Source organism: Cokeromyces recurvatus (genome assembly GCF_025118155.1).
Source record: "Cokeromyces recurvatus strain NRRL 2243 chromosome Unknown BX663scaffold_11, whole genome shotgun sequence".
In the NCBI taxonomy this organism is placed as follows: domain Eukaryota; kingdom Fungi; phylum Mucoromycota; class Mucoromycetes; order Mucorales; family Mucoraceae; genus Cokeromyces; species Cokeromyces recurvatus.
Genome location: NW_026251397.1, coordinates 698,687 through 724,919, shown reverse-complemented (window position 1 = coordinate 724,919; position 26,233 = coordinate 698,687). Strand labels below are relative to the sequence as shown.

Sequence of the window (26,233 nt, the reverse complement as noted above, 5' to 3'; positions counted from 1 at the left end):
TTGAAAATACTGACTATGGAAATGTTGGATGATATAAGGAAGTAAGAGTGATTGTCGATTCTACGTGTTGACATTCATGAAGATGGGAAATGGAAGCCATACGATGCAAACACAATAGAATTATTGGCAGTTCATCTATTATTGAGGGTAGTTGTAAAGTCTGCAATTTGAATGATTATATACAACGTTTCGTATTTAAGTTGCATAGTATAAAAATGAATTTTTTGTGCCTATACAAATACCAATGAATATAAAGAATTAATGATGATAATTTCAGATTTTGAATTTACGAACAGCCTGGAAACATATTACACTATTTGTATTATCTTTATTAATAGCATCTCTTGCAAACAAATAAAGTCTATAAAAGTGTAATACGATATCTTTTTTATTCTTGATACGCTTTTTCTTTTGTCGACTACTTGAATTTTGGAACTGTAATAAAAGGGACAAAAACGTTAGTGATACGATTTATTCATGTGCTATAGATGAAAATCATTTGTATCTTCCACTTATTAATCACTATGTAAGCACTTATTTCCAAAAAGCCTTCGGATGAATAAAACTAGTAGATAGATATGGTTCAAATATATCACTTTTTATTCAGATCTGTCATCTCGATCAGCAAGAAAGTAATAGCGCGAATTTCTTTAGCTTCATATGACGTTACTAATTTGCATAACCCTAATAAAGGTATGATAGGTTTATCTTTATCCTATTGTTCCAAATGGTTCTATTTAACGATAGAATGAGAAAAGGAATAGATTATAACTTATATATTTGCTCTCTTTTACCTCAAGAATATCTTTGATCTTAAAATATATATCTCTTGCTGCGTAATAAACTGCTCTGTCAAGACTGTTGTAAATATAACCCTTAATACCTTCTGATGATCATAATCCCTTTGTATATATATATATATATATATATATCAGATAGTCCTCTATTATAATGTTACAAAAGATTAAAAAGGAAGTGTTATCTTGAATTTAGTTGTATTTTTATTTTATTTTATTTTTCATATTACAATATCTCATTTAAGCAAGTTTCAATACTATGTACTTTAGTATTTTTCATGAAATTATCTGTGATAGCGAGTCAATATAAAGAGAATATGTTACTACTGTTTTGGTTGTTCATCATCCATTCATCTTTATCTTCGCTAGAAATTAGTATTTTCCACTCTTTGTCCTCTTTTTGATACCGTTCTAGAAGAAATTTGTATTTTTTTTCCTTGTTCTTCTTCATGATACTGATTATCTTTTTGTTGTTGCGACAATGGCATTATTTTCGGTCCTATTATTATAGAAAATGATGCTGTTTGTACGTTATCAATAATAATGCCATTATTACTTATATGGTTGTTAGTATTTGATGTTGCCTTCTTCAATTCTTCAAAAGCCGCCTTAAGATTCACATTATTTACATTTTATTACAAAAGAAAGAATATAAATGGTTAAATAAGTTAAAAGTAGGGTAGTTTTTTTTTCGTATAGCTTATATTTTAGACACTACATGTGTGTCAACTGCTTTAGATCTTTGCCTATCATTGAGCTGTTTTGTTGCTTTTGCCCTCAGAAGATCCCTTTTCTGCGAATAAACATGTTTTATACTATGGATTATTTGTCAACGATGATGGCTGCAAATCTGAGAGTGAAAAGGGGACGGAAAATTTTATTTCAAAAGTTGCAGCAGATTAAATAGGGTAAAGCCCTTAAAGTTAAAAGAAAATTTCAGTATTATTAATTATTATATTACATAATAATAAACATCATTCTCTCTTCTTCTTTTTTGTTACAAATGTAAATTCAAAACAATATTTATGCTGCTATTGGTGCAACTACCATAAAAATATATACACAAACCCTATAAAACTATTTATTATATTGTATTACTAACTCATTTTGACATGGATTATCATTTTATCTGTCGTAAAAGAAGAATCTTTTTTTTTTTCTTTATAAATTAAACAATAAAAGAAGAAAATATAAAGTTGAAGATATATCTTAATAATAGGTAAACAATATACTTCAAAGCAAGATAGTTATATTATACGCCACCATGTTATCATGTTTAAACTATAATTTTTTTTTTAGTGCATTATTTCTTATTCTTATCTGAGATTTAATATCTACTAATATTGATGACTACCCATAATTATTACTTTTAGCAAAGAATGGACTGCTCCATTCTTTTTTTTTTTTGTTTTTGATTTATCAGCATGACTTCGGAATATTTTTTCCCCAAAAACCAAAAAAGAGGGTATATAAACACGTCTTTTTGATCTTCATAAACAAGTTATTATATCCTCTCTCTCTCTCTTTTTTTTTCTTTTTTTTTTAATTCACATACAACAATATGGTTTCTAACACAAAGATCATTTTTGAAAAGATTCCTAGTTCTTATCCTGAGACTGGTGAACATATGGTTGTTAAGAAGGATGAAATCAACCTCGAAGCAGATATCCCTGATGGTGCCATTCTTCTCAAGACATTATGTTTATCTGTTGATCCTTACATGCGTGGTCGTATGAGAGATGCAAATATCAAGTCTTATTCACCTGCCTTTATTCTTGGTGAACCCATGAATGGTCATGCTATGAGTGAAGTAATCAAGTCCAATAATGAAAGCTTTAAAGTAGGAGATATCGTTTATGGTATGACTCCCTTCTCTGAATATAATCTTATTCCCAAAGATTGGACAAAACTTTTTGAAGTTCGTAATGAAGCAAAGACTGCTGGTATTCCTATTACAAATTACATCGGTATTCTTGGCATGCCTGGTATGACTGCCTATGTTGGGTGAGTTAATTATTATGCAAATGATATATGGTATGTATAATATTAAATCTAAACTTAAATAGTCTCTTAAAGTTTGGTCGTCCCAAGAAAGGTGAATCACTCTATGTCTCTGCTGCATCTGGTGCAGTAGGACAATTAGTGGGTCAAATTGGTAAGATCCTTGGTTTGCATGTAGTCGGTTCAGCTGGCTCTGATGAAAAGGTGGCCTATTTAAAGGAGCTTGGCTTCGATGGTGCCTTTAATTATAAGACACAAGATACCCGTGAAGCCTTTAAGGAACTTTTACCTAATGGTATTGATATCTATTTCGAAAATGTGGGTGGTAAAATGCTCGAAGATGTGATCGATCATGCTAATAAATTTGCTCGTATCGTCTGTTGTGGTATGATTTCACAATACAACACTAAAAATCCTACTGGTATTCATAATCTTATGCAAGTTGTTGCCAAATCTCTTGAAATACGCGGCTTCATCGTAGGCGATAGTCCCGAAATGATGGAACCCTTTAGACAAGAGGTTACTAAATGGATCCAAGATGGTCAATTGAAATACAAAGAAACAGTGACTGAAGGCATTGAAAAGACCCCAGAAGCTTTAATTGATGTCTTGCATGGTAGAAACTTTGGTAAACAAGTTGTTAAGGTTGCTGATTTGTAATAATTATGATGCACATCAAGGAAAAACAAAAATTAATAACTTTAATAAAAAAAAAAAAACCGTAAAATGTATCACTGAATGTATGTATGCATGTATAATCGAAATAAATTTGTTTAGTTGGATGCTATGTTGTCTGTGCTAATATCATGTCCTAAACACAATTTTTAATATTGACTATTGACTATCACTCCTTCAATATCCTATTATCATATCATGTAGAATTTGATTTTCAATTGTTTCTTTAAAATTCTTCTTTTTTTTGGTACATGATCGAGATTCAATATCAAATATGAATATGATTTATTATCTATAATATTCAGTTCCATCTGAATACTAGATAGTCGATCTCAGGGCTTTAAATTATTATTCTTCCGTATTACATATGAAGATAATTCGTGCTCATTCACAGAGTATATTTATCATGTTATTAATGATAAATTTAAGAGAAAAAAAAAACTAATAAATCTAGTATTAGTTATTGTAAATAACGAATCTTCCATTACTATCTTTAATGACTGTAAAAGAAAAAAAAGAAAAAAAAAGGTAGGGTTAGGTATTACTGACTAGAATTACGTAATTTTAGAAGAATAAAGCTACAATTATGCTAAAAATAAAATTGAGATTAATTCACTTTAACCTATAATATGTAAAGTAAACTTTTGATTTAATTCTATTTTATTTCAAGATAAAAAAACATTGTGTCGTTAAAATAGAATACTTGTGTCTTTATATATAATATATAAAAATATAGAAAAGACTAATCAAAACACTTTTCTTTATATGACAATTATTAAAGTAACATGCAAAGTCTTTTTATTTTCTTCTAGTATATATAGTGAGTTCTTGAGATATTATGCAGCATTCCTTTTAAATTAGTAACAGCAATAAATACAAAATAAAGATACTTTTATCGAGGAAAAAGATAGTTAGAAATAGTACTTAGAGCCATATTTAAGTGTATACTTTAAGCGGTTTAAGTTTATGCATTTAGTATAAATAGATATTTGTCTTTTTTAAAAATCAAATGCATATGCTATGACTTTAGACTCTATTCTTTCGAGTATTTCATGAATACAAATAGAAGAGACAAGAATATTTTAATCGTTTTTCTAATTATATACACAGTACATTACAGCAATAATTTCAAAATACTTGCTATGTTAGTGATGTATCCTTTGTTTTTATCGGCACTATTCCATTATGTACCTTATTCTATTTTCTTTTAATTAATTTGTATAACAAAAGAAACTCTTTCTTTTATTTTATTTTTTTAATATAGTATTTATAGAGTTCCAAGTACTCTAATACATTCTATTTCATAGTATGTCATGTTTGTATTTTTTTTTTTTTTTTTTTTTTTGAGAATATCTTCAGATTTATAGAAATCAGATTTCTTCGGGTAGATTATTTTGAAACGTCAATATTGATCATGTTTGCTTGTATATTGATTAAAAAAAATATACAAAAAAAAAGGGAAAATATCATCAAATACATTATGTATTTTTCTATGACCAGTATATAACTGGTCTTTTATATTTATTTATTTATATATCTATTTTTATGTTTTATTTTGATGAATAGTAAGTAATAAGGAAAACTAGGTTTTCTCTATTATTATATATTAAGGAAAATCTAGTTTTGGACAAACCGTAGATGTATTCATGTCCATAAAATATACGTAATAGAGATGTAACAGTTATGTACATCATGACTAAGGAAAAAATTACTGCTCAATTATTAAGATTTATATAAATACATATATAACTGAAAATAGAAGCATAACATAAAATTATATTAAGATTACTTGAGATTGCTTGACAAATATTCCTTTGTTTGGTAATGTTGAAAAATAACGTTTCCCATTTAGTGAACCATCATTTGATCCAACTAGATTAGATAAATTGTGTTAATAGTAGCTCCTTTTTTTTTTCTTTTTTTTTTTTTTTTTTTTTTTTTTTACCACTCCTGTCTAACTCTATTCCCACATATTCTTCATTTTTTTGCTCTCAAGTTTTCCCACATATAAAATTGTACCAGTTGTTATAACAGGTCTGTTTAATAACTGAACTCTTTGACCCACATTTAAATGGAAAGAAGCTTTACCAAATACAATCGTACATAAACGTGATCGTAGAATATGATCCCAAGTAATACTCCAATAACGGCTATTAGTCGTCGTCGTCGTCGTCGTTCTTTCTTCTTTTTTTGCTTATCGTTCTTTAGTTTTTTATTATCTTCATCTTCTAATAAACTAGTCAACGGTATCCCTAAATCTATATATCATCGTGTTTATATACGTGTTTTTTTTTCTTTTTTATCATTTACCTTGAGCAAGTTGTTCTACTACAGTTTTGTCAATTGTATTTAATTGTTTTATGGTACTTAAATGTGAGCCGATATATCTTATCACTTTAGTTTTTGCAGACTGTAAAATATGTTTGACATCAGATGTATGTTGAACGCTATCTCGACACATTAAACTTCGAACGATGCCCTTATATAAGGAGGAAGCATTAAAGTCATTCATTTCTTTAAGAACGTTGGACAATAATAAAAATTCTAAAAATTGATACGAGTAAGTAATACCATCTACACATGATAACAACTTTGGATATTGAGTACAATAAAAATCGAAATGATCTGCAAGTAATTTAGACGCTGTCCTTTGTATTTGCCTTTGTGTAGTTGCTAAAATTTTTTTTTCTTCCTGATGGCTATTAGCTGCTAAAAAGCAACCATACAAAACTTCAATCGCATTATTCTTATTCACATGCTCAAATAATTTTGACTCTAGATAGGTGTGTAATGATTTAGTTTCTATAAAAAGTTGAGCTAGTGAATCACTTGTCCAATAAGTAGGTAGTGTCTTTTCTGGATCCTGTATGAGTAATTTTAAAATAGCATATGTCATCTCACTCAATTGAGGATCATTTTGTTGATTTTGTCCCGTGAAAGCCAATAGTTTTGGAATAAGGAATGTGCAGCTACAGCAATAGCACACAAGACCATGTGTAAGTTGTATGATTTCCTCTTGTATTAAATGACAAAGTGTATCCATTCCTAAATAGTCGGCTGCTAAATAAATGGATTCAAGTCGTTCAAGTTTGTTTGCCCTTTCGTAATTGTTTTGATCATCCGATTTTTCTTCTTCAATTATACAAATAGAGTTTGTATACATGTAATAAAGAATATCATCTAATACAAAGGAGCTAAAAATACCGTAAGGTAAGAAGATGACGGATGCTTCAGTTTCTTGAAAATCATTATTAAATAAAGCATTGAAATAGGTTGACTTTGACTTTAATATATCTTTATGACACTTCCAATGTGTACTTGAATTATTAACTGCATTATTCGTAGTTGATTTTTGTCTTAAACTTTGCTCTGGTGCTAACGAAAGCAGAACATTATGAGGCTCTTTGAATGTATTCAAATAGTCTTCTTGCATTTTTTTTTAATAAAATAAGGAAAACGAAAAAAGAAAAGAAAAGAAAAGAAAAGAGAAAAGCAAAATAAATGCACAACAATGCTTGTTCCTTGAGAAAAATCAAAATTCTCTTTTTTTTTTTTTGATTTAGCGCAATGTATGTCAAACGATGTGTTCAAATTTTAAAAAGATAAATATGAATACATAAGATACCTTAAATACTCTATGTAGGTCAATAATTTCAAAACAAAATACCTTATTTTAGTAGAAAAGATTCTACCTTGTCAAGTCTGCGTTTTTTCTTAAAAAGAGAAGAAAAGGGGTTGAAACAAGTCCAAGAAACAACTATTATGCTGACTAGCTTTAGGAAAGTATGGATAAAAAGGCAAGTTCCAAGGAATTTTATTAAATTATTAATAAGAAAAGAAAAGAATGGCAAGTATATTTTGTATTTCTATATAAAGTATATTTAAATTTTAAGGCCTACCTTTGTTCATTGAACTTGATTAAAGGAATCTTGATACGCAAAAAAAAAAAGTATTGTTGTTTGACTATAGCTGTTTAATACAAGAGTTACTCTTATTTCTCAAAATGTAAAGCAGTCTAATTTCTAATGTAGCTTTTAATAACTGCTAGTAATAAAGATGGAACGGGTGTGTTTTATGAGCCTTTTCTTTTCTTTTTTTTTTTTTTTTTTTTCTTAATTTATTTAAAAGTTACAAAATTAAATACTTTTGTTTTTGTCAAAAGGGCTACACTATGCCAAATAAGTAAAAGAGATTCCCCCAGTTTAAGTAATAAATAATAGAATGAACGACTATTTCTTTTTCCCTTTTGTATAAAAGTACAAAAAAGTTCCAGTCACAGCAATAATAGTACCTAACAGCACAATAGCACCGGTTATATCATTATTATTTGCAGTCTTCACTTTTCTTTTTCTCCTTTTCTTTCTTTCGCTTTCCTTATTATTCTTAGTTTTATTTTCTTTTGTTGCATCCCATTCAATGACAGTTACTCCTTCAGGAACAACCAAATTACGTGCTGAATCTAACTTGATAGCTCTACCAAACCATTTACCAGCGAGCCAAAGATCTTGTTCAACTCCCATCCCATTTGCATATAAAATACCGATATTAAAACATGCTTGCGCATGTCCCAGCGCTGCTGCTTCTTTCCAATAACGAATAGCTAAATTTGGATCCGCTTCAACGAACGTGGATGAATGCACACTTTCACCTTCTGGTTGAGATCCGTATAGATAGATAAGACCGGTTTGAAAGGCTGAACTGCAAAAATAACGTTCATCTCGCGTATGAGGTGCATGATTACGAAGTTTGTTCTTTGGAATATGTTCCATATTTAATAATGAGAAATCAAAATCTATGCGAGGTGCGGTAATGGTCATACAGCGATTATAATAGTAAAGCGCGCTTTGGTAATCCTTATGGATTTCTGCTTCAGACATACCACTGCCATAAATGGTACCTACAACATAACATGCTACTGGATCTGGCCCATTACTTACATCTGTACCTGGTTCTTGTTGTTCACAATCAGCAGCATGCTTATACCATTCAAATGATTTTTTCATATCCTTTTCAGGACATGTCTTGGCCACAACACTTTCTTTTGTAGTCTCATATAATGTGGCCACTTTAAGCATTGATTGTGTATGACCTCTTTCAGCAGCAGAAAGGAAATATTCAAGTGCTTTCTATTAAATTATATATATATATATATATATATATCATTGATCAAAGCAGCAACATACATAAAATAGTTACTTACAATAAGATCTCCCATACGAACTTCAAACCATTGACCTAATAAATAAGATGATGTTATATCTAAAGTATTCGATTTAGGATGAGGTCCAGCAATAGGGACAGCCCATTCCAACAAAGGATCCTCCTTTTCCAAATGAATTGTCAAGATTCTATATTTAGGCTTCTTCAAGTGAGGTGGGGTTGCAATGGTAGGCGGGGTATGTAATAAAGTAGGTGAGTTAGGCTGAGAGATACTATCAGGATCCGACATGATGGGTGAATTAGCAGTTTGAGCAAGCAAATCGGACATTTCTGACATTCCTGCATCTGCTGTTGCTGGTGGTGGTAAAATCATGGAAGAGTTAGGTGAATGATTAGGCGATGACATGAAAGCATAAGAAGAAGCAATAGAAAGACTAGGTGAAGCTGTAATTGAAGAAATAGGAGACATACTATTCTTTTCTAATTGCCAAAGTGATTCATAATGGTTAATAGGTTGAAAAAGTTTAGCCTAATATAAACAAAAACAAAAATAGACTTGAGTATATATTTATATAATATACAATGAATATTTCTTTTTTTGTAAATTGATTTACTTGGAATACTGGTTCTTGACCCTTAAGACCAGCTTTGAGGTATTGCCGTTCAATAGTAATATCCAAGTCCTTTGCTTTTGTTGATTCAGGGACTAAAAAGGAAATGGTAATTTGATCATTACTTTGACTCCATACGTAAGTATTTGTTTGAAGTTTCTCATCGTTTTCTGTCATTATGTGCATCTGCGTGTGTGTGTGTGTGTGTGTGTTTTTTTATTCACCCCGGCTTTCTTTAAATTATTCAAAAAAAAAGAAGCGATAAATAAAAAATATCCAGTGAGCGGAAATTATTAAAAAAAGATAAATTTTCCATTTTCATCATCATGGTATTGCATATGTCTACTGCACTGCTAAGAGAAAAAAAAAAAGGTTATTATGGGGCCTTAACTATAAAAAGCAAAATTGATAGAAGATATAAATGATAAATGACACCAAGCCTCACTATTGATTTTACAATATATAAATCAAGATATAGTCTATTTATCTATTAAAGTCAATCTATACAAAGAGGATGAGTCTCAAAATAATCCTAAAGAAAAGAATCAAAATTTACTTATTTAAAGTAGTAGAATAAATTTTGATAAGGAGAGGAGGTTTTCGTAGGCATTTTGAATATTATAGGTGAAATATAAAAAAAAAAAGAGGTAATTAACTCAACCTTTTACATAAACCAAAGGCTGTTAAGGAGAAGACTACTAGTTTTAAGAAGAAAAAGAGGGGAGATGGTAAAGCAGAAGATGTCAAGATAAACGCTAGAGTTGATATACTTAGTGAGCATTTCCTTGAATTTTCGAGCAATGTTAAGGATACATTGCATCAACATAGAACGAAGTATTCTTAACTGGTTATGGATAATGCTGTCGTTCATAAAGTAAATGAAGTCCAAAATTTGATTGAAAATCGTAGCTGTAAAGCTACATGTCTAACTTCCCTCCCCCCCTTTATTCACTTTTTTATTGAGTTGTTCCGGTTAAAAGTCAAAGGAAGAAAAGGAGAAATTGTTTGAAAATTGACGATAATTTAACCACAAGAATTAACAAGTCGACTAAGAAGATTTTAGTTAATGACTATGCCAATTAAATAAAGTATTCTTATCCATTCTTTGATAGATGCTTGGTTCTTGAGCCAATGCTTTAATTATATAACGTTGAAAAAAAAATTACTAGCCAAAAAATAAAATCATTATTCGCAAAAATTAAGCTTTCAAACTTCAAGTAAAAAACCATTACGCTTTTAAAGCAAAATATGCGCAGGGTTTCATAATTGAGCTTGAATTTTTTTTTTTTTTTTTTTTTTTTTTTGAATAAATTTTCGAGCAATTTCCTAGAATATACATAATCTTTATTTCTTTTACCAAGCAACATGTTAAAAGTACAGCCAATTCAGTGGTTACGATATCGCACACGATTTCAGTTACCTCATTCCTATCAACCATTTATTCGATCAACAGCCAAATTAATTTTCCCTTTGACGAACCCTTTAAGTCGCAGCATTGGCACACAAACTGAGAATATAGAAACTGATTCCCATTTGCAACAAAGTCCCACAATAAAAACAATACCAGAACCTTCTATTAAAGCTGCTTTTCAAGACTTACTCGGAGTTACATCTCCAGAAGCTAATACTCATGATGATTTAAAGAATACTTTTTATCAAAGAGAATTACCAAAGACATTAGTACGATTTGCTTCCCCTGAGGGAAAGAAACTGTTTAGAGAAGCTATGGATATTGGTCATGCAGAAGGATTTTTTCCATTAACTGGTAATTTTACAACTCAATCGGAGCCTGCATTTTGTGGACCTAGTTCTTGTAAGTATAAACCTGATTACTTTTGTGGTTGAAATCATTAATTCATTTTTTTTTTTCGATATAGTGGCTATGGTATTGAATGCATTGGAAGTAGATCCTAAAAGAAGATGGAAAGGCAATTGGAGATGGTATTCAGGTAAAAGAATAAAAAAAAAATGTTTTCTCTTCATCTTGAATTTTGTTCTTACCCCCTGAAAAAATAATTAAATAAATTTCTAGATGAGTTTTTGCATTGCTGCTCTTCAAAAGAAGAAGTGAAAGTAAAAGGTATTACCTTTGATAACTTTGCCTGTTTAGCCAAATGTCATTGTGATGTTCAAGTGAATCGGGCATTTGATTTTACCTTTGAAAAATTTGTGAAGGATGTTGAAATGGTAACATCAACCTCAGATAAATTTATGGTAGTTTCATTTTCAAGAAAGGTTCTAGGACAAACAGGTGATGGTCATTTTTCACCAATAGGTGCCTATAATGCTCAAGAGCGTAAAGTATTAATTTTGGATACAGCACGTTACAAATATCCTAGTTATTGGTGCCCAATTGAAATGCTATTTGAGTCAATGAACCCAATTGATAAGGAAACAGGTCGACCTAGAGGGTATTTTGTGTTAAGTTATGATGTTGAGAATCCACCTGTAAGTCTTTGTAAGGTAAAGCCTGAGGCATGTACAGTAAAGAAAGAAGAAGAACAACAACCAGTCAAGTCGAATAAGCAATTGAGAGAAGAAGCAAAATTAAATTGGTCAACGATTGCAAAATCATTCTGTCAACGTATACCAGAAAATTTATGGTTAGAGAAACCTAGAACTTTAGAACATGTAGTTAGATTAGTACTTCGAAATGTCCCAAAGGAATATACGACTATCCTTGCCAATCAATCGCTTGCTTCTTTTAATGCAACTAATCCAGACAAAAAAGCAGAGAAGTACATTAATGAGCTATTATATGATACAACCAAGTCACCTTTATATCCAGTCGTGATTGATGCCCTTTATCCTGAAAGGGAGAATCATTCTTATACCCCTATTGATTATAATGCCGCATTTGCTACCTTGTTCGTGTTAGGATCACCGCGCATGTTGTACACATCATTACCTAAAGATTTACAGGATCGTTTGGATAAATATAGAAGGGATGAAAGTATGTCTACTATTATGAAGCATGAAGTACAACGTATATCAAATGAAGTTGTTGATTTAACTACTGCTTTTTGTACCTGTGGACCAAACTGGACGTTACCAGATCCTTCAAGTAATGATAAAAAAAGCTGCTGTAGCAACACTAGAAGCTTACTAGATTAATATTCTTTACATGCTTTATTTTGTAGAATTGTATATCTCTTATAGAAAACGTATTATATTTATATTTAATAATAAAACAAAAAAAAAAATCTTATTTGCGCAGATTAACTCTATATAAATAAATAAAATTTCTTTACCAAAATAGAGTGTCGTTTAAGATATACCATATTCATTAGATAACAAACTTATATAATAATGATTTTATATAATACATGATATAATATTCAGTAACTTAATTTTGTGAGTGTTCTCGTCTTTCTTGTAAATCTTTACGAAAAGCCATACCCGTCATAACTAACTTTCTAAAATTTTCGTTTAAGCGTCCACGAGCACTATTACTATTTCCTTCTATAGGTGAAGAAACGGTAGGTGAAGTATTTGATCTGAAGGAAGCACTGGTATCTTTAAAATTGGATGCCGCCGTTGAAGCCATAGTTGATAATGACGTAGTAATTGAGCTAGGTAGAACACTAGATGTTGTGGTTGCACTTGCTGACACTATTTCAGGTGGTAGTATGTTTGAGTTCTCCACAAGATGATCATGATAAGCAATACGCTTATCAAACATATTTAAAAGTTGTGCCTGATCTGGTTTTCTAATTCCTTTGAGTTCAAGCAAACGTGTGAAGTTACCGACATGTTTATCACCTACAAGCAGTAAATAATTTTCTACATAACCTTCAGAGGGTTCAGTGGGTGACATTACAGTTTTGAGAATAGCTTCTACCTTAGATATGCCTTTGTTTACAATTCGAGTATAGCTAAAAAAAAATATATATGTATATATTTATACATAAATATTAAATGAACAAATTATTCAAAAAAAAAAAAAAAAAATCTTTGATGTAAACTTACGAGCTTGGAATTATCGTTGAGCCATCAGTAGATATCCCCATTGTTGGAATATCTAAAAGTAATGTTTTAATGGAATGCGTATCTAACAAGAGCTGTTCTGCACCGATTTCTGAAATAGGCTTGCATTTAAAAATTTGAATCAAAAACTTTGAAATAAATATTCTATTAAAAAAAAAAAGAAGCTTTTAGTATGTGGACTTTTTTTTAAAAAAAAATATGTATTTGTATTCATCTATTTTACTCTGCAAAACGATCATGGAAGGTTCTGAAATAACGTTTATTTGCTATTATTCTTCCTACAACTGTAACATTTCTTTTAACAATATCTATCATTTGGCTGACATAATCTGACTGATCACCTACTGTATCCATTACACCCCATGAAAGTCTTGACATTTGTACCATTTGTGTCTCAATACATTGTTCTAAGTTCTTTACAATAGAGTCAATACAAGTAGATAGAGTCCTAAATGAAACCATATATAAGTTGATCGTAAACTATTAATAAATATTGATGTACCTCATAAAGTTTTCTTTAACGCCTTCTAAATTTAATTTGCTCAAGTACTCAGAGTCAATATTTTCTTTCAATTTTTCTTCCAATTGAGTAGTCGTCATAGAACAATAATCAGCAGTATTTAATGCCAAACTAGCAAATCTAAAGTGCTCAACGGTCACTGTCTTTTTTTCATTTCTTGCTAACCCTCCCAACAAAATTTGGTTACAATAAGCGTTTAGATGCTTAGCAAATACTTGACAAAGGTCAAATAATGCTTTTCCAGTCGAAAATTTCGAACACTGTGCAAGTGTCTCTCTATAAAAATAAAATAAATCTGTACTCGACGGTAAGACGGTCATAGTACCATCATCCTCAGAATCTGCTTGCATATCAGTTTGCGCATAAGAATCAATCATAGATGCAATTGTTCTGTTTTAAATAGTAAGATTAACAATACTTAATAATTATATTATATAAACTTACGCATCCTCTGCATCTATATAGATATACAAATAAGGCTGAAATGCTGAAGAAATAGACTTATCAAAATTAAATAAAGGTTTCTGCTTATGTTTGTCCTTGAACTATAGTTAGTAAAGATAAAAAGAATAATGTGTTAATATTTTAATTTACAATAGCTTTTTTTTTTCTTTTACATGTCGTTCATATCTCTTGGATAATTGGCCTTCAAATTCAATTGTTAGTTGAAGAGCTTTCAATAATTCCTTCACATCAGCACCATTGTTTTTCATGACAAGATCCAAATCAAATCTATAATAAACACATTTCTTAGACTAAATCATTTGATATTAAGAAATTTACTTTGTATATTCACAAAATTTTTCACAAATTCTGCCACTTATAGCCCAATCATTAGGGAAAATTTCAGCATGTTCGTCATCACATACTTTAAGAATACGTTTCAAAAAAGCATAACGTCGAGATATATTGTCTAATTGAGATACCTCTTCCATAGGTCTGAATATTTGTCGATAGTTCACCAACTCCAGGTCAACATATTTTTTAATAATCTTTTCTCTAATATTTATACATACAAGCAATTTATAAGTTTACATAAAATATCTTTTTTATATTGGCCATTTTACCTTGTCATTTCACCTAGCACATCAGCTACTAAGCAAGCATCATGAAGAAGCCAAGGTTGTCCAATTAATTGGCCTTCTTGATTAAATCTGTTTTTAATAAATGATTAGTATTAAAATTGTGTTTTATTGATCCTTAATCGTACCCATTTTCTAATTCACGAATCACACAGTTTTCCAGGTCTTTTTTCAGAGTATTGATATGATTTGATAGTTGAGATATTTGTGGTACACTTTTAAAGGACTTAAAATGTTGCATTAGTTGAATAACTGCCTTTAATAAACATTAGTTTTCCTTTATATCTATCTATCAATCTATATACATGGTATGACTTTTGAATGTACCTGAAGTAATTGCGCACTTTCTTTATACTGTTTATTTTTGGACATTGTTTCTAATTGATCTACAGCAGTTACCAACATTTGAAGTCGTTTTAATACAGTTACTGAATATGTCAAATGCCTTTTTGCATAATCGAGTGATTTCACATCATGTGTAATTTCTTGAACCATAGATTCAGACTGTGTTGCCTTTAATTTTATGTCTTGGATTTTTTTAAATAATTCCTAAAAATTATAAATATTATGCATGAGTATTACTGTTAACATCTTTAAATATTTTTTTTTTCTTTTCAAACCTGAATAGATTGCTTTGCTTTATTTAATTCTTTATTTCCATCTTGGGTATCTTTTTTGAATTGATTATTTGTAAGACGCTCAGCTTCAAGGGACATTTCCTTCATCTTAGCTTGAAGTTTGTCAAGCACATTATCTACCGAGGCTAAGGATTGTTCTGAAATAGAAATATAAAATGTGAAGAATTAAAACAAGTACATATACATGTATATAACCATTTTGACATTTAAGTAAATTACCAGTAGGAAATAACTTGTTCAAATAGCTTATTGCATTGAATTCTGGTGAATCTAAAGGATTTTTAACATTTAGAATAGAAAGTGCCTTTGTTTCTAAATGAGAAGATATTTTGGCACTACTATTTTCTTCACTCATTTCTTTTTTTTTTTTTTTTTATCAAAACAAGAAAATGAAAGGAAAATGAAAAATGCGGACTCATAAAAAAAAAAAAAAAAAAAAAAAAAAAGTTAAATTTTCTGAATTTATTTATTTATCCTGCATGTTCAATAGTGGTAGTAACAAGCTTTCCGTCCACTACAGTTGTCTTAAATTGTTCAGGAACAGGCAACTCTTTAAATTCATCATCATTGTCAGGAATAAGTACACCTAATGAGTTGGACTTGGCTGACAAAATTTCAACGTCCAAACATTCTTTGGATAAATAAATTTCACCACTATCACATTTATCCACAGCAATGGTTGGGACAGCCTTCAAAACTTGAAGTGCAAATGATTTACAGTTGACAATATCAACAGTTGCAATAGTTGAATCAAGGGCAACACCACATTTGGTACATGAATCCATAGTGACTGCATTTACCTTGCCTTTAATAACGATGGTTGAATTTTTACAATTATAAATATAGACAGCTTGGTTGATGGCCGTCTCTGAGATGATAATCTCGTGGTTATTTTCATGATTTTCAACTACCCATTTGTTGGCTTCCAGAGAGGTCTTGGCTGGCTTCTTAAGACTATATTTATCAGGCTTAGTAGGTGTTGGTGGACCTTGACGTTTACTACTGCCGCTAACTGTTGATCCTGCACGTAAACTAGGGTTTTTGTGTGTCATTTCACTTTTGTCAACCTTACGTAAGCCTGCAGTAACACTTTCACCTCGATTGATTTCAGCAAAAACAGCTGCTGCTCCGGTGGGTTGTTGAGGCTTTGTATCTTCTTCAATTACCATAGGAGGAGGAGGTGGTGGTGGTGGTGGTGGTGGCCCGCCAGCACTAGGTGCAGGAGCTGAGGGTGCAGCATCATTAGATGTGTCAGAAGAAAAGGATTTACCAATAAAGTTATCAGGCTTTTCACCCTTTGCATTCCAAGTTAATCCAGTAGGAAATGTTTCCTTAACATAAACAGCTAAATTTTCAATAAAAGCTAAAAAGGCTTTAGACCATTCAACATGCTTAGGATCCCTATAAACACATGTAAGATCAAAAAGAAAGAAAGAAAAAAAAAGGGGGGCATTTTTACTTTTAAGAAAAAAAATACTCACTTTTCCTTGTATTCTTTCATAATTCGATTTGAATAAAATTGTGCAGCATCTTTCATATCACGAATAAATGGAACAGGCGTAGGTTCCTACAAAATAGTTAAATTAGAATATATCTTTATGCATTTATATATAAATATATATAGTGACACAACTTACACAAGTAAACCATCCTAAGGCAGGAATACCTTCGGCTACTGCACTTAAACTATTGAATAAAGGATTAGGTCTATTCGAGTCTTTAATTTCAATAATAGCAGCCAACGCTTTCTGAATAGGTTCAAGTAGTTTCATAAATGTAGGTGAAGTCATATCTGGTTTTTGAGCTAAGGTTGAAATATAAATAATATCCTTTTCAGCTGCAATTGCTTCTTTAACAAGATGCGCCTATTATTTTTTTTTTATTGTTAGAAAACACGCACAATTGAATATTATATATACGTTATACTTTTTTTTTTCATTTACCTGATCAGCAACTGGTCCACCAATTTCTTGTGATAAATTGAAATATTTTTCGAGATGAGGGTTAATAGCATTGTCATGCTTTTGAATGGCAGCAGGCACTTCATTAGCAGTAACAGCAGAAGAAGAAGGTGCATTGGGCAATGAAGGAGAATTAGTAGCTACTGCAGAGGCAGAGGAAGCAGACATAGCTAAATCCTCTAAACGTGTAGTAGCTACCTCGAGCCGCTTGATGAGGTTAGCAAGTGAATGGAATTCAGACATTTTAACGTCTCGAGATGAAATAAAAAAAAAATAAAATAAAATAAAATAAAATAAATAAATAAATAAATATTTATTAATATAAAGAGCAGAGTGTGCAAACACGCAATAATAATAATGATCGGAAAATGAAAATATACATAACTAAATATATTCTCTGGGCAGCCAAACAATAAAAAAAAAAATAAAACCCAATAAAAGTTTAAAAACCCTATTGGTGGGTAAAAGACATCGATTACATTAAATGTGCCCAAGTTAGCTTAGAAAAGCTGAAAATCACCCTTTTAAATCAGAGATAAAAGAAAAATATATATGTATCTATCAAATAATCGGTAAGAAGGAAAAGGAGTCATTTGTCTGTGTTGCGATAATGGTAAAAAAAATAGCCCTTTATGATAAAATAAGTAGTCATGTTCATAAAGGATGGCATAAATGGCTAACTAACTAAGGGAGAAGTTAAGGATCTCACATTGTTTCTGACCATTTAGAGTCGATGGTTTATCCTAAGACATTGTATAGTATTTATTTTATTTTATTTTATTTGAAAATAAAGTGGATGTACAAATGTAATTTTACAACAAGCTATAAAATCAAGCTGAAGAGAGAGAGTATAAAATCATAGTGAAAATACAGAAAGGCTATTGAAGTAAACTGGTCACTTTTTTTTTTTAAGGAGATTAGTCATTTTCTATGGCAATAGTTTATTTGGCTTATTTACTGCAAACAATCGTTGTTGTCTCTAAAAGCAAATTAATCTTATATAGCCTTTCTATATATACTTTGAAATAGTCATTCCCCTTTCATCAAGTATTTTATATTATCTTTATTCTAACTTATATTGTAACCATTACAGATGAGAATATGGTATGCTTTAGAATGGTCTCTATTGTTTTTGAATTTTAACGAAATACTATTATTATGAAAGAAGCTCTCCTTTACCAGCATTAATAAAGCCTAGTCTTTAATATGACTTGTATTTTACTAAAATGTGGAAAGGCTTAAATACCTTATATTCATTTGAAAAGGTTATATAACACTGAAGTGGTTTTATGCAGATTTTGCTTTCAATAAATACGCCAATAGAGATATAAATGAGTAAGCGATGACTTCTACTTATTTCTTTTTATTATTATTATTAAAATAACCACTATAAATAAGGGCAACTATACATAGAATTAACACTATTAAATACAATCATGTCATTTACAAACAATGTAGGTATAGGTAAAGAAATGTGACAATAATTAAATAACTTTGCTTGTTTTAATTTATTCATTATGTAATACACCAACCATTAAAAGGGATTTTTTAATAATAATTTATTTATTTTAAATAAAACCCACATAATAAATTTAGCTTTTATTTAACGCTTGTTGTGATTACAGTTAGCACTTTTTTTTGTTAATAAATGTAATATATATTTATATAAATGATTTTTTTAAAACTCTTATCAATGAAATACTTAACGATTAGGACTAGTTGGGCTATAACTTGGTGAAGTGGGACTATAACTTGGTGAAGTAGGACTATAGCTAGGCGAAGTGGGACTATAGCTTGGTGAAGTTGGGCTATAGCTTGGGCTCGTTGGCGAATAGCTAGGAGATGTAGGGCTATAGCTTGGTGAAGTTGGGCTATAGCTGGGACTAGTAGGACTATAGCTAGGTGAAGTAGGTGAATAGCTAGGACTTGTAGGGCTATAGCTGGGACTAGTAGGTGAGTAACTAGGACTCGTAGGACTATAGCTTGGTGAAGTAGGGCTATAGCTTGGACTAGTAGGTGAATAACTAGGCGAAGTTGGGCTATAACTTGGACTAGTAGGACTGTAACTAGGTGATGTAGGGCTATAACTAGGCGATGTGGGACTATAGCTTGGTGACGTAGGGCTATAACTAGGACTGGTAGGTGAATAACTAGGACTAGTAGGTGAGTAACTAGGACTCGTTGGTGAGTAACTAGGACTAGTAGGTGAATAGCTTGGACTAGTTGGTGAATAGCTTGGGCTAGTGGGTGAATATGAAGGGCTCGTGGGTGAATAAGTAGGAGAAGCTGGTGAATAACCAGGGGAAGCTGCATATGATGGACTCGAAGGTGAATATCCTGGTGATGTAGGAGAATATGTAGGGCTCTGTGCATATGGGCTAAGATCTCCACGCCAAGGACTAGTAATTGAACCAACAGCACCTGAATTACCAATAGGAGAGAACATCGGCTCTGAAGGTGATGAAGGCTGTGAGAAATCAACCCAATCAGGTGAACGTGTGTCGTATGGAGTCGCCATATTAGGAGTCATATAACCTGGACCAGGTGTAGCAAATCCGGTCATATCACCAGCCAAGCCCATTGGCATATTCTGTCTGTGATCTTGAGGAACAGTTTGCAACATTTCTTCATCTAACATCACATCAAATTCACCAGTACCAAGAGGTGCAGTTTGACCTAACATAATATTTTCTGTAACACCCTTACAATCATCAAGCTCACCAACTGCTGCGGCTTCCATAAGAATTTCAACAGTTTCTTCAAAAGAGCATCTCATTAAAGCACCAGTCTCTGCTCTATTAATACCATGACGAGTAATGGCCATTAAGTGACCACGATTAGTCATAACATCACAAAGCAAAGCCAAGTGACGATAGTTAACATAAGAACCATCGAATTCAATAACGTTACGTAATTCCTTAAGAAGTGCCTTACGAGTAGCCTCAATACCAAGTACCTCCATAATTTCAACAGTATTATTGGAGTAAGTACGAGTTTCATCTACACCTATTTGACACATAACTTGTTGAAGATTGATACCATCCGTATCAAGACCCCATTCTGTAGTAGTCTCGAATATGCCCTTCTCACTAAGAGCAGTATTTTTACGTTCAACGATATAGACTTTTTTAATACCGGGTATACCACGAAGATCAATTGAGCTTAACATACTAGCTTCCAATTTACGAAGGAAAGTGTCCTCTTCAGGTCTACCTTCTTCATCATCCATCTCCTTCTCTTCATTCTCATCTAACATAACTCTACAACGAATAATCAATTTCTCGGAGTTTTCGTCACTACCAATGACATGAAGATCATTACGGAATTCTTCAGTGATTTTCTGAACAACTTCAGTAATATTAAGACGCTTATCAATCATCATACCACGATTCAATTCAATACGGAGTAACCATGGTGAAACACGAGTAACAAATGGTGAATTATCATCTTCAAGTTGATAGTAGGTATCTACAAAATCAGCATCTTCTTCAATTACTGTATTTCTTGGGTCAGGATCGTAATAAATTTCAGTTACTGATGTGATCTTTTGTAATGTAGTATGTTCAAGATAAACCTGCACTTCTTTAGCTAATTCAATATTACGAGATCTTTCAGCGTCAAGCCAGACTTCAAGACGAGGGGTCTTAATATTCTTAGCAACATTGATAATTTCCTTCAAACGAGGTACACCAAGAGTGACATTCTTACTAGAGACACCAGCATAGTGGAAAGTATTCAATGTCATTTGAGTAGCAGGTTCACCAATAGATTGAGCAGCAATTGTACCAACCATTTCACCAGGTGCTACAACTGAAGTTAAGAAGCGAGATTCAATTTCTCCGAGAATCCTGTTTTTTTAAAATATATATACATATACATATATATACATACATATTAAATTTAAAAAAAAATACTTTTTAAAAATAAATTGATCATCTTTTACCATTCAAAAGCTTGAGAAGTTAAGTGGAATTCTTCAACTACACGCTTAACAGCAAAAGTTGAACGAAGCAAAATTTGGAAAAGTAGTGTAGCATTTTTTTGGGTTTCATTTGAAATCTTATCCTTGCCACGGACAACAAGCAAACGTGTAACAAGAGAATTAATACCATCAATGACTTGAAGAGGATGTATATCAGAAGGCTTACGAGGGTCTAAGTGGAAGATTTGCTGAGAGTTGGTAATTAAACGAAGAAGATTAACTGGCAAAGGCCATCTGTCATCACCTTGCTTGAAGATTTGGGTTCTTAACAATTGACGATCAATACTCAATTGGTTGAATTCTTGATCCAAGTATTCCTGAGCAGACTCACTACCTTCAATTGTCTTTAATACATTATAATTAAGGCTACCCTTTTTAAAGCCTTGATTCATAATGTCTACTTTGTAACGTTTTATAAAATCTTCTTCACCACATCTGAGTGAGACAAACTTCTGATTTTCAACTGTCATAGCATCCATACCATCTTCACCATAACAAAATTCAATAATATCGCCTAGTGAATTACGAACAGTACCATCATATTTAACCATAACATCTTCCAATGCTTTTACAAGACGACGTTGAATGTAACCAGTTTCAGCAGTCTTAACAGCAGTATCGATTAGACCTTCACGACCACCCATAGCGTGAAAGAAAAATTCAGTAGGTGTTAAACCACGTAAATAAGAATTTTCTACAAAACCACGACTTTCGGGACTATGGTCATCCTTTGAAAAGTGGGGGAGTGTACGGAATTTGAAACCATAAGGAATACGTTTACCTTCCACGTTTTGTTGACCAACACAAGCAGACATTTGAGAGATATTAATAAATGAACCCTTTGAACCAGCAATTACCATCTGCTTAACATTGTTATCTTCCTTTAAACTGTTTTGAGCCATTTTACCAGCATCATCACGAGCTTTATTCAATGTTTGGTTGACTTTAGCTTCAAAAGATTCACGCAATGTCATACCAGGTTGAACTTCAAGCTTATCTTGTTGAGCAGTAATAATAACCTCTTGTACACGTTGTTTGGCTTGAGAAATAATATTGGTGATTGTAGCCATAGAAGTTTTATCAGCAATTGTATCACCAATACCAATACTGAAACCGTTTTGTAAGAGCCAATAGTTCACAACTTGTTGAGTACCTCCCAAGAAGTTCTTTGCTGCTTCGGGTCCTAATTCGTTCATGATCGTGTGGACAAGGCCACCGCTAGAAGTACCAACTGTCTTTTTACAAACAATACCACAAATAAGCTCACCATTTTCGATGATAACACGAGTATCACCAGGGGAAATCAAAGTTGTTTCACCATCAGGATGAGTAGAGTGGAAAGTCAAGCAGTTGATACCCTTAGGGATAACCATTGAAAGGATTTGCTTACCTGTCCACATAGGTTTAGGTTTAAGAATGGCAGGAGTAGGAATATAGCCATCCCAAGAGGGAACCCACATGACAATATTCATTACCAAATCCTTTGTCAAAAAACAATCTCGTAACGTAAATTTACGAATACCGCAGAGTGTATCCTGCACAATACCCATAACAGGCTTATTAGATTGAGGAGATACAATTTGTTTAGGAACCATACAGATTTCAGTAATTTCAGCTCTTGTTTCTAATGATTGTGGAACATGAAGATTCATTTCATCACCATCAAAATCTGCGTTATAAGGAGAAGTAACTGACAAATTTAAACGGAAAGTAGAATAAGGCATAACCTTAACACGATGCCCCATCATAGACATTTTATGAAGAGAAGGCTGACGGTTAAAGATAACTACATCATCATCGTTGATATGTCTTTCTACTTTATAACCATATTGAAGAGGGATTTCACCAGCACGTTTACGATAACGCAAATCAATACGTTCACCATTATCACGAATGACATATTTAGCACCAGGGTGCTCCAATGGGCCATTACGAACTAATGCTTGAAGCTTATCGATATTGTATGGGGTAACAATTTCAGGATAAGTCAAGTTTCGAGCAATACTACGTGGGACACCAACTTGATCTACAGCAAGATTAGGGTCACCAGTAATGACGGTACGTGCAGAGAAATCTACACGTTTACCCATAAGATTACCACGAAGACGGCCTTCTTTACCCTTAAGACGAGCACGAATAGACTTAAGAGGTCTACCGGACTTCTGTAGAGCTTGAGGTTGGCCAGCAATATCATTATCCATATAAGTAGCAATATGGAACTATATATGGCAATTATAAGTTCTCAAGTAATTATAAATTATAAATTAATTTGACAAACCTGTAGAAGTTGTTCAAATTCTTGAACTACGTGTACTGGTGCACCTTCAGATTCGCAACGCTTTACATTTGAATTAGCCTTCAAAATATCAGATAACTTGTGAGTTAAATCATCTTCACCACGACTAGTACCGTCCATTTGAATGGATGGACGAACTTGTGGAGGAGGAACAGGTAAGACGGTGATAATCATCCATTCAGGTCTAGCAAATTCTTCTGATAAGCCCATATCACGAATATCTTTATCCGAAATATTTTTGAGAATCTGTAATACTTTAGCTGCAGTCAATTGCTGTCTTCCTTCATTACCAGAATCCTATATAATTTAATAAGTTTGTAATATAATTAGCAATCCATTATAAATATATATACAAATGTATATATATTATAAACAAGCTTACATCGCCAGGACTTGGACGGAATTGAGCATATAGTTTTAAGCCATCTTTACGGATGAGAGGCTGCTTATAACCACAGCCACCATGATTGCTTTTACGTTTTCCGCTATCAAACTCTTCCTTCATATCCAAATCATCATCAACATCATCACTGCCTTCACAAGTCATCTTGGCTTTTGCAAGATCCCAGACAGCTCTAAGTCTTGCTTTAGAATCAGCAATTCTTCTTGCTCTTTCAAAACGAGGATTTGACTGAAGTTTTTTTTTTTTTTTAAGAAAAAAAATAACAACGAAACTATCAATAAAAATTATTCAAAAGAACTATGTAAAACTTACCTCATCTACTTTAAGTTTTGAACAATGAAAGCAAACACATTCAAGAATCTTCTTCACTTTTGACAAGAAACCTATAATTCTTGACAGTTAATACTTCAAACTTAAACATGGCAGTTAATAAAATATACCAATATGATAAATAGGCTTGGCAAGTTCAATATGACCAAAGTGGCCTGGACACTCTGCCATTCCTTCACCACAAGTTTGACATTTGTAGTTACGGTCAATTGTACCCATACGAGGATCTAATAAACCGGCAGGTTTAGGCTTCTGAGTGCCTTCTTCATATAATTCGGGGTATTCGATCTTGGCTACGGACATTGCTTTCTATAAAAAAAATGAAAAAAATGAATAGACAAATTCGTTGATTTCTGTCAATGAGGTACTTTACAATTTCTTCAGGAGAAAGAATGCCAAATTGAATAGCATCAACACGTCGAAGAGGTGCAGATGAAAAGGCAAATGGATGTCCACTCATTTTAAATAAATATGTATTTTTTTTTTAAAATTTGATTATTTTTTGTTGTTTTTTTGCGAGTAAAATGAAAATTTTTTTATCGATTAAAAATAACGATTTACGAAATGAAACTGGGAAAATAAATGTTTGTTGATTATTGATTTAGAAACTAATTTCACGACGTATATTTTCCTCTTGTATTTGCTGTGTTGTCGTCTTTTCTTTTCTTTTCTTTATAGATAGATTAGAAAAAAAAATAGAGAATAATCGTTAACAAGTACAAAAAAATAAAATAATTAAATCTTTGTTTTGTGAGATTATAAACAAATCAAGAATAATTAAAAGATAAGAAATGTACTATAAAAGATAAGATGTAGATTTCTATTGATGAAGTTGTGGATTCTTGTTTGTTCGATACGCAAATTTAAATGAAAAAATTTGGTTTCGAACAAAAAGGCTAGTACGCAGCAACTATAAAAAAAAACGAAAACTTGAAGTTATGACAAAATAAATTTAATTTTCCGCTGCCTTCCCCCAAAAAAAAATTTTGGAAAAACAAAAATACATATTTCTAAATACACCACAAAACAGTTTTATTCGTAGATTTTTTATTGCATAATTTCTACTTGCTCCTCACTAAGAATGGTATCCATTGCACCGTTATCAATTTCTATACTACATGATTAAATATATTAAGATTTGACGATCGTATTTTATCAACTCGCCCGATTCTCTATAGTTGTCTCTGCTTTAGGTTTTTGTGAGTGCTAGGATAATGCATTATTTATTTTGTCGAAAATAGTTTGTACATTGTCCTTTTGGGTTTGAATATATTGCTTTATAGGAAGGTGTAATTTTCATTTCTCGAAATAAACACCAAATTATAGGAAATACAATTGTTTCTCCAACATACAGTGAATGTATAAATTAAAATTCGAACTTGTGATTGAACAACGTTTATATAATTTATATTTGAAGAAACAATATGCAAAATTTTATAAACGCATAGTCATTAAATACTAATAAAGTGTTTTCTTAAAAGTTAGATGTTTAGTTTTGCTGGTCAATTGTGCTTTGACACCTGTTGCTTGCAAACAAGGAAAGACTTCTTTAATAGCAAAAAAAAGAAAAAAAAAAATAGGAATATTCTATTGAATTAAAAAAAAATTAATAGAAGCTGGTAGTCTTTTTTGTAGCGAATGGTCAATATATAAAGACGAAATATGTCGTTATATATAAGGTTATATTTAGCCAATTATGTTTTGCTCCTTATGTAGCTCTTCAGATGATAAATAGACTTTTGGTAAAATTCACTGAAAAGATAGAAATACAAAATTATTCATAAACTTTT

At 31.7% G+C, this 26,233-nt stretch overlaps 7 protein-coding genes across 7 annotated transcripts; 2 read left to right on the top strand and 5 right to left on the bottom strand.

Moving 5' to 3' along the window:
* The first annotated feature begins 2,310 nt into the window (after positions 1–2,310).
* On the top strand, positions 2,311–3,656 carry BX663DRAFT_508436 (uncharacterized protein). The gene is made up of 2 exons (XM_051527483.1): positions 2,311–2,801; positions 2,864–3,656. The coding sequence occupies exons 1-2, from the start codon at positions 2,359–2,361 to the stop codon at positions 3,456–3,458; spliced, it is 1,038 nt and encodes a 345-aa protein (XP_051383376.1). The 5' UTR covers positions 2,311–2,358; the 3' UTR covers positions 3,459–3,656.
* A 1,381-nt stretch (positions 3,657–5,037) lies between these two features.
* On the bottom strand, positions 5,038–6,958 carry BX663DRAFT_508434 (uncharacterized protein). Its single transcript, XM_051527482.1, has 5 exons — positions 5,784–6,958; positions 5,719–5,731; positions 5,493–5,623; positions 5,419–5,463; positions 5,038–5,345 (listed from the first exon to the last, which is right to left on the bottom strand). The coding sequence occupies exons 1-5, from the start codon at positions 6,904–6,906 to the stop codon at positions 5,248–5,250; spliced, it is 1,410 nt and encodes a 469-aa protein (XP_051383375.1). The 5' UTR covers positions 6,907–6,958; the 3' UTR covers positions 5,038–5,247.
* Positions 6,959–7,578: 620 nt separating this feature from the next.
* BX663DRAFT_508433 (uncharacterized protein) lies at positions 7,579–9,498 on the bottom strand. Its single transcript, XM_051527481.1, has 3 exons — positions 9,248–9,498; positions 8,674–9,162; positions 7,579–8,599 (listed from the first exon to the last, which is right to left on the bottom strand). The coding sequence occupies exons 1-3, from the start codon at positions 9,428–9,430 to the stop codon at positions 7,703–7,705; spliced, it is 1,569 nt and encodes a 522-aa protein (XP_051383374.1). The 5' UTR covers positions 9,431–9,498; the 3' UTR covers positions 7,579–7,702.
* Positions 9,499–10,562: 1,064 nt separating this feature from the next.
* On the top strand, positions 10,563–12,471 carry BX663DRAFT_472282 (Phytochelatin synthase-domain-containing protein). The gene is made up of 3 exons (XM_051524168.1): positions 10,563–11,057; positions 11,122–11,193; positions 11,277–12,471. Exons 1-3 carry the CDS (start codon positions 10,610–10,612, stop codon positions 12,356–12,358), a joined length of 1,602 nt encoding a protein of 533 aa, XP_051383373.1. The 5' UTR covers positions 10,563–10,609; the 3' UTR covers positions 12,359–12,471.
* Positions 12,472–12,506: 35 nt separating this feature from the next.
* On the bottom strand, positions 12,507–15,863 carry BX663DRAFT_508429 (Vps53-like protein). Its single transcript, XM_051527480.1, has 12 exons — positions 15,691–15,863; positions 15,454–15,608; positions 15,161–15,382; positions 14,962–15,089; positions 14,819–14,905; positions 14,535–14,750; positions 14,369–14,483; positions 14,196–14,296; positions 13,734–14,141; positions 13,455–13,679; positions 13,214–13,375; positions 12,507–13,119 (listed from the first exon to the last, which is right to left on the bottom strand). The coding sequence occupies exons 1-12, from the start codon at positions 15,824–15,826 to the stop codon at positions 12,591–12,593; spliced, it is 2,484 nt and encodes an 827-aa protein (XP_051383372.1). The 5' UTR covers positions 15,827–15,863; the 3' UTR covers positions 12,507–12,590.
* A 52-nt stretch (positions 15,864–15,915) lies between these two features.
* On the bottom strand, positions 15,916–17,772 carry BX663DRAFT_508426 (adenylate cyclase associated N terminal-domain-containing protein). Its single transcript, XM_051527479.1, has 4 exons — positions 17,415–17,772; positions 17,109–17,336; positions 16,953–17,038; positions 15,916–16,872 (listed from the first exon to the last, which is right to left on the bottom strand). Exons 1-4 carry the CDS (start codon positions 17,673–17,675, stop codon positions 15,942–15,944), a joined length of 1,506 nt encoding a protein of 501 aa, XP_051383371.1. The 5' UTR covers positions 17,676–17,772; the 3' UTR covers positions 15,916–15,941.
* A 1,138-nt stretch (positions 17,773–18,910) lies between these two features.
* BX663DRAFT_453935 (DNA-directed RNA polymerase II subunit RPB1) lies at positions 18,911–25,367 on the bottom strand. Its single transcript, XM_051523808.1, has 9 exons — positions 25,241–25,367; positions 24,817–25,113; positions 24,554–24,752; positions 24,426–24,496; positions 24,093–24,341; positions 23,693–24,007; positions 21,376–23,633; positions 19,845–21,280; positions 18,911–19,739 (listed from the first exon to the last, which is right to left on the bottom strand). The coding sequence occupies exons 2-9, from the start codon at positions 24,901–24,903 to the stop codon at positions 19,135–19,137; spliced, it is 5,220 nt and encodes a 1,739-aa protein (XP_051383370.1). The 5' UTR covers positions 24,904–25,113; positions 25,241–25,367; the 3' UTR covers positions 18,911–19,134.
* Positions 25,368–26,233: the final 866 nt, after the last annotated feature.